The sequence below is a fragment of the Lithobates pipiens genome, unplaced genomic scaffold (genome assembly GCF_037356315.1).
Source record: "Lithobates pipiens isolate NorthernLeopardFrog02 unplaced genomic scaffold, aLitPip1_a1.2 Scaffold_16, whole genome shotgun sequence".
Classification (NCBI taxonomy): Eukaryota; Metazoa; Chordata; class Amphibia; order Anura; family Ranidae; genus Lithobates; species Lithobates pipiens.
This window is the reverse complement of record NW_027507748.1, coordinates 242088955-242102160: the sequence shown is the minus strand read 5'-3', so window position 1 is coordinate 242102160 and position 13206 is coordinate 242088955. Positions and strand designations below refer to the sequence as shown.

At 43.2% G+C, this 13206-nt stretch overlaps 1 protein-coding gene across 4 annotated transcripts in view; it reads right to left on the bottom strand.

Moving 5' to 3' along the window:
* Window positions 1–1025: 1025 nt before the first annotated feature.
* Window positions 1026–13206, bottom strand: part of BLACAT1 (BLACAT1 overlapping LEMD1 locus) — a 207413-nt gene continuing 195232 nt past the window's right edge. For all 4 annotated transcript variants that reach the window (XM_077481224.1, XM_077481222.1, XM_077481223.1 and 1 more), the window contains one exon: window positions 1026–6448. In XM_077481224.1, coding sequence (XP_077337350.1) covers window positions 6308–6409 — 102 coding nt within the window. In that variant the 5' untranslated portion in view covers window positions 6410–6448 and the 3' untranslated portion in view covers window positions 1026–6307. The remainder of the gene's footprint in view (window positions 6449–13206) is intronic.

The window sequence follows — 13206 nt, the reverse complement described above, 5'->3', positions numbered from 1 at the left end:
TGTGGTGATATAGGTAGCACATGAGTGATTTTTTTTTTTTTAGCTTATTTTAAGAACCTGTCGCTGACAGTGACAGATTTTTAAAGAATTGCCACAAGTTTGAAGATTATGAAACTGGCTGTAATTAACAGCAGCTCTGAGCTGGCGTACAAAAGGTTCAAAGGTATGCAAATTCTTAGATTTGGGTAGGTCTGCCTTGGGAAGCTGTCAAGAATTCAGCTGTTGGCTGGCAGATTCCCTGGTTGAGAGCGGCATGTAAAGAAAGGGCTGGGGATACTGATGTTATTAACCAAATATGGCAAATATGGCAAATGTCACTGTGTGGATGAGGCCTCATACTGTTCATACTGTTTTCCTTTGGGATTTGCTTTTTTTTGTGTGCATGTTCTGGTTTTTCTCTCTCTTATAAACAAAAACACCAGTAAGGGCTTGTTTACATCACTCAGCACTCGTTATTGTGCACATAATGCATGTGTGCTAGTGTGTGGTGTGCATGTGTGCTGCCATTTTCTGCATCCAACATGTCCTATTCCCCCCCCCACGCAAACTGAAGCCATAGGCCATAAGGTAAATTGTCTTGTTACTGCATTGGGCAATGATGTCCAACACAGCCCAATGCTGTTTTGTTGTTAACAAAACCTAAAAATGTTTTTAACACAACCATATATTTGATTTGCAATGATTACATTGTTTCAGGGATCCCTGCAACAATGAATAATTTTTTTTAAGAGAGGATATTTATTTGACCTCAGAAGTCACATCTCAGTGATAAATGTGACAAATGTGCTTTGCTTTTTGTCTCCATGAGAATGGTTGAGCTCAGTCTTTTACATGATACTCAATACATTTAATATTTATCTACTCAGGATTAGAGTTTTCTCTGCAATTGATACCCCTCTTTTCATCAGCTTAGAGAAGCAAAAGTATTTTCCTTTCAATAAAATATAATAGAGCTGTAGTGAAAGCCGAGGACATATTTTTAGAACTTGCTGACCCTAAAGTAAGAATGAGGACAAGTCTGGAAGTTTGTCGGTGCTGAATATACTTTATTTTTATCATACATATTTTTTCAAGATTAAAACTTTGCACAGGTGACAAATTACTTTTACCGGTGTTTTAAGTAACCCATTGTTACTTGGTTATCTTCAAAGTGCTAGCAGTTTCTGACCTTAATGATACAGATTTGGTGAATATTATTCTTGTGATAGAGTCTAAAGAACAAAGAGGCACATTTTACAATGTTACTGTTTTTAATTGTATATATCAAAGCTCCACAAGACTCAATAACAGCTCATCCAAGGTGCTATGCCACTGATGTTATGTCACTTTATTAGGCATCAGTACAAAAATAGAGCGTTTTTTCTAATTCTTTAGTACAGCACGTTGGAAAGCTACCCTGCCTAGAACTTTGTTTAGACCACTTAGACTTCGCACAGTCTCATCCTGAGAAGAATAATGTTATTAACTAGAGGTGGGTGGATACATACAGGAACATAATTAAATTGTAGTTAACTGTGCTCCAATTTGTAGACTGCCCTTAAGTAAGCAATCCGTTTTAACTCACTGGTTCACCTTTTCTTAGTTCGTAAAAGCAAAATTTTAAATAAATTAACATTAAACAAATTAAATTACTTTTTTTTATTTATAAAATTTTAAATAAAAAAATATTGAAACAGGATTATGAAATAAAGTTCTGCCACATAAAATATTTCAAACTTGAAATCACAATTTATGTCTGTCTGTTAATTTGGGTCCTTGGCTACTGGCATCTCAGGAAATTGCAGCATGGGGTTAGTTTTCCAATATATTTTAGCATGTACCATCATTTGCACCATATAAGCATACACATGCTATTATTTTCATTAGAATGGAATATGTTTGCAGTTATACGATGTACAGAAGAGGCAGAAAATGTTATGCCCTGTACACACGGTCGGACATTCTGACAACAAAATCCGTTTGATCGTTACGACAGGACTACGTTGAGTCTACTAGCCAATAGCTTTGGTCTCGTAATTTGATCTGAGCATGCTTGGCACTTTGTCTGATTGGAATTCTCTACAAATGATCGGAAAAAGTCTGATCTGATTTTTTTGTTGGAAAATTTGAGATCCTGCTCTCAAATTTTTTCCAATAGAGCCCACACACGATTGGATTTTACGACAATATAATCCGATCAGACCTTTTCTGTCTGAATTTCTGACCGTGTGTACAGGGCATAAAGCTGATGCATTTTTGAACTGTGGAGCAATTTGGCCAAATTTAATATGAACGCATTCACCACATTTATAACAATATATATATATATTGGTGAATGTGTGTTCAATATTTGAATAAACTGTAGTTATAGATTTTTGTGAATATTGATAAACTGTGCAATATACTGTCTGTCCTGAAATGTTCTATTATATAACGATGTTTATCATAAATTACTTCAGTGTAAATTCCTAATTAGAAATGTATATACAAATATCATGGGCTTTGCAACATGTAAAAACACCTATTTGTTTATATGTCTATCTTTCAGCAAATTTCCACAAATGTTTTCACTTATTTCACTTGCCAACATTCTGCATTTTAGATATATTTTAGATGCATGATATTAGCTGGTTTAGTGTACGAGTAAAATTAATTTTAAATCAAATATATTTGTCAATAGCTCAAACGTATACTTACATACATTTTTCATTATTATTAATAGTAACATTCATTGCAGAAACTAGAGAAGGATGACATAACTTCAGAGATCCTAAGGGCAAAATTCCCATAGTTTTACACTTACAGATCTGTAGAACACCTTTTTAAAACACACATTCACCACTCCAGAATCAGGATGCGAACATGTTAAACAAAGGAATGTCATTCTCTAGGTTATGTAGCATGAATAATACAGAAAGCTCCAGTTCCCAAGTGAAGAACAGATATTAGTAAATGCCAGAAGTTGCTTGATCTGATGAAGATACAGATGACTTTTCCAAGCAAATATTTTATAAATATGCCAGTCATTAACTTGTGAATGTTACAAATCATTTTATAAATATGCCACCAACATGTCTTTAGGTCAAGGTCCTCAGCATATTGTAGAAACTTCCAAGTATAAATCCCCTTGAGCCCATTACTTGGGGAAGTCTTGGCTGGTCTCGTAGGTACAAAGATAAATAAAATGAAATAAAAATAATGAATTTACAGCAGAATTAAATAAATTGCAGGAAGTTGTTCAGTGGTATCAATAATCACTAGGCAAGTTATGCAAAATAGGACTATTTCTCATCTATTCCTCATGCTGTAAAGCCCTGCATAAACTGTTGGCGCTATATAAATCCTGTATAGTAATACATTTTATTACACTCTTCCCTTAAAATTTTGAAAATGTTTTCGGAATAATAATGTACTCCTCCATTTCTGTAGGAGATTTTAACCTTCTACAAAATCTATGAGCAGGGTTGGGACAAAGGTTGGGCAGGAGGGACAGCTGCCCTGGGCGCAATGATTTACTGTAGGGATGGGGGTACCTTCCTTCTGTTACAAGGCTGATAGGAGTAGTGACAGCGGCAGTGATTTTGACAAGCGAGAGACTGCTGGGTGTAGGATCCCCTAAGCTTGCACATCATGAATGGGGGGAGGGGGGCACAGTTTGGCATCTTTGCCCTGGGCACTGGATGACCTTGTCCCAGTCTTATGAGCACCTGCAATTAGCAGATGGCATAATGCAACGCATCTGATACTTATCCTGTGTGCCAGGATGACTAAACTGCTGTGCATGCACAGGAGTGTCAATGTACCATACCAGTGAATGAAGAGAGCTGCAGTCCAGAACCTGGAAGAAGCTGGATAGAAAATGCTGGCACCAGCTAGTGATGCCAGACCATTAAAGGAGAGGTAAGTAATGCAGACTTTAGTTCTGCTTTAGGCTTTGAAAATAAAAGCTAGAAATTGAGTTGCCATGCACAGGGGTTCCAGATTCTGGCTGCTCCAGTCTTAGTAAATTTTCCTTAACAGTATTTTAGATCGTATAGGGTTCTATATGAGTATATGAACAACTTGAAAATACATATATAGGGCATGTTAAAGTGATTGTAAAGTCTCTCCCCTGATTGGTTGACTGACTTTCATTGACAGTCGTGGGCACCAATGGTGCCGCTGGTGTTCCTCAGCCAAATCAGGAGTGCTAATGGCTTAGACACTCGTGGACATCGCTGGAGAGAGAAGGGGCTCAGGTAAGTAATTGGGGGGGGGGGGGGGAGGTGCTGTGGGGGCTGTTACATACAAAAGTTTTTTTTATCTTAATGCATAGAATGCATTAAGATAATAAACCTTCTGCCTCTACAACTCCATTAAGGTTGTTTGTCAAGTTTGTACCAAATTATAAAATTTCAATATAACATCAATATCTAGCCCTTGTATACAGCACGTATGTGAGTACTGCGTGTAGATTTCAGCCATCATTAAGAAAAATGCTAATAAAAAGCCCACTATAATTAAAAAGAATTGACCTTTACATGCAAACAAAGCTACGCAGTAAAAGTCACAGCTGGAACAAAATATTATATGGATGGTCTGCATTTATTCAGTTTAAACATTTTCTTTCAAACAAAAGCTTGCTTTAAAATGTTTGTCACCTATATAAACAGAAATTAAAGGTGATTTGCTACAAAATTTGCATTTTTGTGACCTTGTTAAAAAAAAATCAAAAAAATCACTGGATCTACTGGTAGAATAAACAGGTAAGAACAAGCTTTGTTACAGATGGACTACTGTGTTAAAGGGGTTGTAAACCCTCATGGTTTTCACCTTAATGCATTCTATGCATTAAGGTGAAAAACCTCCTGTGGTTCTGCAACCCCCTGAGCCCCCGTTTTACTTACCTGACCCTAATACTTCGCCGGCTGGGAATGAGCACACCAGCTAGAGCTCGTGTCCTGATTGGATAGATTGATAGCAGTACAGCCATTGGCTCCTGCTGCTGTCAATCAAATCCAATGACGTGGCACGGATTGGCGGGCCGAGTCCTGCATTCTGTGAATTTACACAGATGCAGGACTCTGGAGCGCCCCCACACGGGTGCCCAATGTAGGAGAGAGCTTCTCAAACGTGAACACTCGATGCGGGGAGGAGCCACCAGCGCCGCTGAGGGACCCCAGAAGAGGATGTTCGGACCACTCTGTGTAAAACAAACTACACAGTGGAGGCAAGTATGACATGTTTGTTATTTAGAAAAAATAAAATAAAAAAACTAAGCTTTACAATCCCTTTAATACTAATGACAGAAAGCATCATATATATTTTTTCCTTTTGCCTATAGTTCTATTTTAAGCATATATATATATATATATATATATATATATATATATATATATATATATATTTCAATAGCACTGCAACTATTATGTTTTACAATAAAGCCCTAGTTCTCTGTATACATTAGTAACTGGACATGAACTACTGGCATGCCCTCATAGTAAAGAAGTCTATAATTTTTTAACGCATTTCCTGATCATGTTGTATTTCTATACTATGACTAAATATATTGCTGTAGATGTTGCTATATTAGGAACACAACTCGACATTGTGGTTTTCCGAACATAAGCATGCAATGGTGTATGTTTTCCTGAACATCTCACTACAAAAACAGTGAAATTAACATCATTTCTAATGATATATTATTTTTGATACATCAGGAGCACTGTGCTCTATAATGGCTTTTTTCTCACTATGTTGCCACCATAGGAATATGTATATTTGACTCCTCAACGTTTCCTCCTACTTACACATATTTCATAAAATAGATAATGCATGGGTACTATATTAATAAACATGATCCAGCTGGTTTTGTTGCAGCTACAAAAGATTGTGTTACACTGGTTTGTAATCACTGCTGAGATTGTTTTTCCTTTCTAAACCTCAGTACTCTCTATCTTACCATTTTAAAAGATTGTATAAATACAAATTTTCTGTCAAACATCAAGCACATCACCAAAGGCATTGACAGTTGTTGAACTTGTTTGCTACATATATTAGTAAGGTACTTGTTCGATTTGGGTTGAATATAAATATTCCTTATTCCATAAAGTTACATTTTTTAGCCTTTCATGCTATGAGGTTTTAAGATCCCATATCTCAATGGCATATGATGCTTTCTTGATTCCCTTACATAAAAGGAAGTATACAGTTATATCCTTTGTTCCTAGATTCCAGTAATGCATTTCACTGCAGTTCTTTCTATCACAAAGATGAAGCTACAAAAAAAAAAGGAAGAGATCCTATATGCATGATGAAGATTGATGATTGAGGGGAAAGCATATGTCCCTTACACCGATGTCTCCTGTTCAGCTTGCGGCTTGTCTTTCTTTGGTTTCATATTGCAGAACCCATGAAGGCCACAGAAACATGCAAATGTAAACTGCGGCATGGACTGAAATGTTGGGATGGAGATGATGTCCAAAAGCACCTGCAGTGGAAAAAATGTAAGAATGAATTAAACAATTTGCACAAAAAAGAAATAGTAACAGAAAAAGGCAAATAATATCATAATATATAGGATTTCTCTACTATGTACATATGCCTCTCCCTCTAATTTTAACTGCAGTGTCAACTTTTGCTGAAAAATCTCTCCTCGAAAAAGCTTCTACCGCCATCCTACTTTTTTTTTTTTCTTTTTTAAAGCGAGAATGCAGAGATAATTCAACATTTGGCCAAAAGTGAAGTTCATATAACAATGCAATATCAATAGTCGTTTAGTGATGTGGGAGCTGAGATTATTCATTGAGCCTTTGGTTGGCAGGGGCCAGTCTTAAGCTGGCCATACATGGATTGAAATTTCACTGGTTCAACAGGGACTGGCCGAATCTCATTTCATGTATGGGCTGATTGTACCCAAGTCGATCTATTAATCAACTTGGGCACAACCAGCATGTTAGATTTTTCTTAATATGATTACTACCAGATATCTATCCATCTTTTATGTATATCTGTGAGCTTCCGCGCTCTATGTAAAATTGGGAGAGGTAAAAAAAAAAAGCAGCAGCAATCACTATGTGAGTGAACTCTCAATCTATGAAACAAATTTAAAAAAGGGGTGTGTGCGCTCGCTTTAAACCAAAAAGACAGAGAAAAATAACAAACAATCTTATAAATAGTGACCAGGTGTAAATAAATGTGAAAATATGTGGACCAACAAAGGTAATAAACAGGTGGACATAAAATATGTGGACCAGCACGGGCAATAAAAAATAAAAAGTGACGTTAGTGCAAACTCTAGGTAAAAATTACTGCATACATAAAAAGTGCATAAAACATGTGCATAAAATATTCAAAACAAATCAGTGAATCGCAGCAATAAATAGTAGAATGCAATATGGCACAAACCATATATGTGAAACACAGTGATATCAGTGCATCAAACTAAAGTGTCCCAAATAAGATGCAGACATGCAACTAAAAAAATCGCAGCACAGAAAAAACATCAATAAATTTAAAGTGCAATGTGCCAAAAGTGGGATGATCCTCTGGTGGTGATCCGTGCCAGTAGTAGTGCTATCGCTAGGTAATTACCTCCCCGCTGCGGGATTAAGCAGCGAAAAAAACACAAAGGCAATCAGGGAACACAGGATGATCCAGGAGATGGCTGTACAGTAGAGTCTTGGGGATGACACAAATGTCTCCAATTTCCTCGTGTATGGTCACCGGGCTCAGAAGGATAAACCAAAAGATACCGCCATAGTGTAGTATTTTAAAACATAATTTTATTTCAAATAAAAGTAACTACTCACAAGGGAATGTAAACAAAAGCACAGCAGACCGCCGAGCGTCTTGCCCGGATGTAGACGTCACTTCCGGCTCCTACGCGTTACGTCATCAATAGGACTTCAACCGGGATGAACACACAAGAAATTAGGTAACAGCGCATGGTATGAGCATGAGTAGTGAGTCCAGGGGGGAGAGATTCCTCTTAGCCTATGTCACTGGTGTTCCAACCGGCAGCTCGCATGGGTGGTTTCCTGTACTGGCAGCTTGGTCTGGACATAGTAGATCACTGGAGGCTCGGGGATGATGTCACTTCTGGTTACGGACCAGTGGAGGCAGCTTCGCGTTCGGAGCATGCATGCTCCTTTTTCAGTCCATCTGCAACAGCTGCCAGTACAGGAAATCACCCGTACGAGCTGCTGGCTGGAACACCAGGGACATAGACTAAGTGGGATCCCCCCCCCCGGACACTACAGAGTGGGACCACCATGCTCATACCACACGCTGTTACCCATTCTGTTGAGAATGTTTTACCTTATACTACCAATACAGCGTTCTACATATACTGCACTTAGAGGCGCTGTATCCTTTTCTTCCTTAGGTTCTTACACTTGCACACTTTGTACACTTGCATAAAGTCAGGGATTTTTTAGGATTAGTCAGGTGTATGATTAACCAATTATACTAACCAGGTGCTACTGATCATAAATTTCATATGTAGGTTGAAAAACAGTCATTAACTGAAACAGCAACAGCTGTGTAGGGGGCTTAAAACTGGGTGAGGAACAGCCAAACTCGGTTACTAAGGGGAGGTTGTGATAGAGGGTTTCAGGTCATACATCTGGGCAAGACTGAGCATAGTAACAAGACACAAGGTAGTTATACTGCATCAGCAAGGTCTCTCCCAGGCAAAGATTTCAAAGCAGACTGGGATTTCAAGATGTGCCGTTCAAGCATTTTTGAAGAAGCACAAAGAAAAGGGCGACATTGGAGGACCGTATTCGCAGTGGTCAGCCAAAGAAATTTAATGTGGCAGTTGAAAGACACATCATGCTTACTTCCCTTCAACATTAAAAGATGTCCAGCTGTGCCATCAGCACAGAACTGGCAGAGACCAGTGGGACACAGGTACACCCATCTACTGTCCGGAAAGGTCTGGCCTGAAGTTGCAAGATATTTGGGAAACCAGTCAAGGACCAGCATTGCTGGAGCAGAGTGACACTCCTAACTGCCAGGGGAAAAATTCCTCCAGTGAGGGCGGGAAAGAGGCTATGGGTAGGGAAATAGATTCTGGTGGTAGGGGATTCAATCATTAGAAGGACAGAGCTGGCTAGCTGTCAAAGGCCCAAAGCACCAAACAGTATCGATTGGGTTTGGCACATAGCGGATCTGGTGGACAGATTATTGGGTGGGGCTGGAGGAGGACCCAGCTGTCATGATGCACGTTGGCACCAGCGACTAAGTCAAAGGAAGATGGAGAGTCCTAAAAAACGATTTCGGGGACTTAGGAGCTAAATTGATGAGTAGGACCTCCAAGGTAGTATTCTCAGAAATACTACAAGTACCTTGAACCACACCAGGAAGGCAGCGGGAGATTAGGCAAGTTAACAAGTGGCTGAGGAGCCAATGTGGAAAGGAAGGATTTGAGTTCCTAGATACATGGGCTGACTCTTCAGTGAGTACCAGCTCTTTAGCAGGGACGGACTGTACCTTAATTGGCATGGGTGCCGCTCTACTGGGAGAGAAGATGGCCAAAGTTAGAAGGGCCTTTAAACTAGGAGATGAGGGGGTGGGTCCAGATGTAGAGATAGCCAGAATGGAACAAGGTTCAGAGGGTAATATTGGGAGCATTAGGGGTAAGGTGACTATAATACCAAAACCCAAGGTAAGCAAGTTGGCAAATCCAAACTGAAGCCTCATAACTAACAAGGAAATAGTATGCGACCGGACAAAATTATGACGCTTGTACACCAATGCTAGAAGTCTAGCTAATAAAATGAGACCTGCTAATGTATGAGGAGGATTTTGATTTTGTGGGAATTTCAGAGACTTGGTTTGACAGCTCTCATGATTGGCTGGCAACCATTCAGGGTATTCCCTATCTTGCAGAGGTAGGGAGGGTAAAAAAGGGGGAGGGGTATGCCTGTATATCAAGAATGATGTGCAAGTGAATATGAGGGATGACATTACTAAGGGAGCAAGGGAGGAGGCAGCATCCTTGTGGGTAGGGAGGAAGGGAGGAAACTAAGGGGAAAGTAATACTGGGTGTATGATATTGGCCCCCCAACCAGAGGGAGGACGGTGAGGCGGGGACGTGGACCTCCTACCACAGCTTGGAATGGCGGCAAGGATGGGAAATGTCATTATAATGGGGGATTTTAACTATCCAGAAGGAACCACGCGTTTGTCTAAGGCCGCGTACACACGCGCGGACTGTTCGCCCAACCTTGTTCGGCAAACAGTTTGTCAAACAGTCCGCTCAAAATTTGCATGAGCGGACTTGCCCACACACGAGCGGACTGTTTGACGAACAAGGTTGGGCAAACAGTTCGCTCAACTTTTGAAATGAACGGACTCGCCCACGTAAGGAGGAGGCAAATCCGCCCATTTCGAGCGCGTGTACAGGTAGGCGGGGCCCGCGAAGGAGACGTCGCGGGCTCCGCCGCCTGGAATGGGCTTAAAGGGGAACCCCAACGCCGAAAAAAATCGGCGTGGGGGTTCCCCCCCAGTCCACACCAGACCCTTGTCCGAGCACGCTACCCGGCCGGCCAGGAAAGGGGGGCGAGCGAGCGCCCCCCCCCCCCCCGAGCCGTACCAGGCCGCGTGCCCTCAACATGGGGGGTGCCTTGGGGAAGGGGGGGGCCGCGCGGCCCCCCCACCCCAAAGCACCTTGTCCCCATGTTGATGAGGACAAGGGCCTCTTCCCGACAACCCTGGCCGTTGGTTGTCGGGGTCTGCGGGCGGGGGGCTTATCGGAATCCGGGAGCCCCCTTTAAGAAGGGGGCCCCCGGATACCGGCCCCCCACCCTATGTGAATGAGTATGGGGTACAATGTACCCCTACCCATTCACCTGTGAAATAAAGTACAAATAAAAACACAACACAGGGGGAAAAAATATTTTATTGCACAGCCGGGGGTCTTCCGTCTTCGGGGGTCTTCTCGCCGGACTCCTCCGCTATGTGTGTGTAGCTCTTTTGCCAGCGGAGGAGTCCGGCTTTCTTCCTCCCCGCCGCCGGCCTCTTCTCCCGACTTCGGGGGTCTTGTCCCCCTCTTCGGTTCTTCTGCCGGGCCACCGCGCCTGGTCCGGTGGCCCGGTCTTCTGTCGCCGTCTTCCGTTCTTCTGTCGCCGCCTTCGGTTCTTCTGCCGGGCCACCGCGCCTTCTTGTAGCTCTTTTACAGGCGGTGGCCCGGTCTTCTGTCGCCGTCGCCGCCTTCCGTTCGTGTTCTTCTTCTTGTTCTTCTTGTTCTTCTCCAGGCGATGTTGACACGTCGCTCCCTCCGGCCGGAATGCCAGAGCCGCCCTGCGCTGTGACTTATATAGTGACAATGGGGCGGGGTCACATGGTATATGTCACATGGGTTGATGTCACATGGTGACCCCGCCCCCTTACGATGTCATAGTCCCCATGTGACATCAACCCATGTGACCAACCCATGTGACATATACCATGTGACCCCGCCCCATTGTCACTATATAAGTGACCGCACAGCGCGTCCCCGGCATTCCGGCCGGAGAGCTCGTCGAGTCAACATCGCCTGGAGAAGAACAAGAAGAACAAGAAGAAGAACAAGAACGGAAGGCGGCGACGGCGACAGAAGACCGGGCCACCGCCTGTAAAAGAGCTACAAGAAGGCGCGGTGGCCCGGCAGAAGAACCGAAGGCGGCGACAGAAGAACGGAAGACGGCGACAGAAGACCGGGCCACCGGACCAGGCGCGGTGGCCCGGCAGAAGAACCGAAGAGGGGGACAAGACCCCCGAAGTCGGGAGAAGAGGCCGGCGGCGGGGAGGAAGAAAGCCGGACTCCTCCGCTGGCAAAAGAGCTACACACACATAGCGGAGGAGTCCGGCGAGAAGACCCCCGAAGACGGAAGACCCCCGGCTGTGCAATAAAATATTTTTTCCCCCTGTGTTGTGTTTTTATTTGTACTTTATTTCACAGGTGAATGGGTAGGGGTACATTGTACCCCATACTCATTCACATAGGGTGGGGGGCCGGTATCCGGGGGCCCCCTTCTTAAAGGGGGCTCCCGGATTCCGATAAGCCCCCCGCCCGCAGACCCCGACAACCAACGGCCAGGGTTGTCGGGAAGAGGCCCTTGTCCTCATCGACATGGGGACAAGGTGCTTTGGGGTGGGGGGGCCGCGCGGCCCCCCCCTTCCCCAAGGCACCCCCCATGTTGAGGGCACGCGGCCTGGTACGGCTCAGGAGGGGGGGCGCGCTCGCTCGCCCCCCTTTCCTGGCCGGCCGGGTAGCGTGCTCGGACAAGGGTCTGGTGTGGACTTGGGGGGAACCCCCACGCCGATTTTTTTTCGGCGTTGGGGTTCCCCTTTAAGCCCATTCCAGGCGGCGGAGCCCGCGACGTCTCCTTCGCGGGCCCCGCCTACCTGTACACGCGCTCGAAATGGGCGGACTTTCCGAGCGGGAACAGTCCGCTCATTTCGAAAGTACAGCGGACAAGCCCACACACGGGCGGACTGTTCGCTCAAACACAGTTTCAGCGGACAGTTTTTCGGAATTTCCGAAAGACTTTGTCCGTCCAACTGTCCGCTGAAACTGTCCGCTGAAAGCCCACACACGAGCGGACTGTCCGCCCAAACACTGTTCAGCGGACAAGGTTGGGCGAACAGTCCGCCCGTGTGTACGCGGCCTAAGGCTCACAATTTCCTAAATGTCTTGCAGGACAAATTCATGGGTCAGATGGTGAATGCACCAACAAGAAACAATACTTTACTAGACCTACTGATTACTAACAATACAGAACTGATTGGGGATGTAGAAATACGGGGCAATTTAGGAAACAGCGACAAGTCAATTGTTTCAGTATAAATCACAGATATAGGAAGCACGAGCGCAATACAAAGACACTGAATTTCAAAAGAGCCACTTCCCTAAATTTGCGCTCTTTGCTAGATGATATTAAATAGTATATAATTCTGCGAACAAAAAACACGGAGGAAAAATGGGAGTGCTTTAAGAGCATACTAAATAAAAAGGTATTGGTCAGTGCATTAAAACTGTAAATAAATTTAAGAGAGCTAAAAAAAAAAAAAAAATCCTGGGTGGCTAAACTCCAACGCAAAAAAAGCATATAAAAGCAGAAGAAAGGGCCTTCAAAAAATAGAAAGCTGAGGGATCATTGCCAGCATTCCAACTTTACAAAGAAGCCAATAAGAAATGTAAAAGTGTAGTCAGGACAGCTAAGCTAGAACATGAAAGACAATAGCAGGGGACAGCAAGTA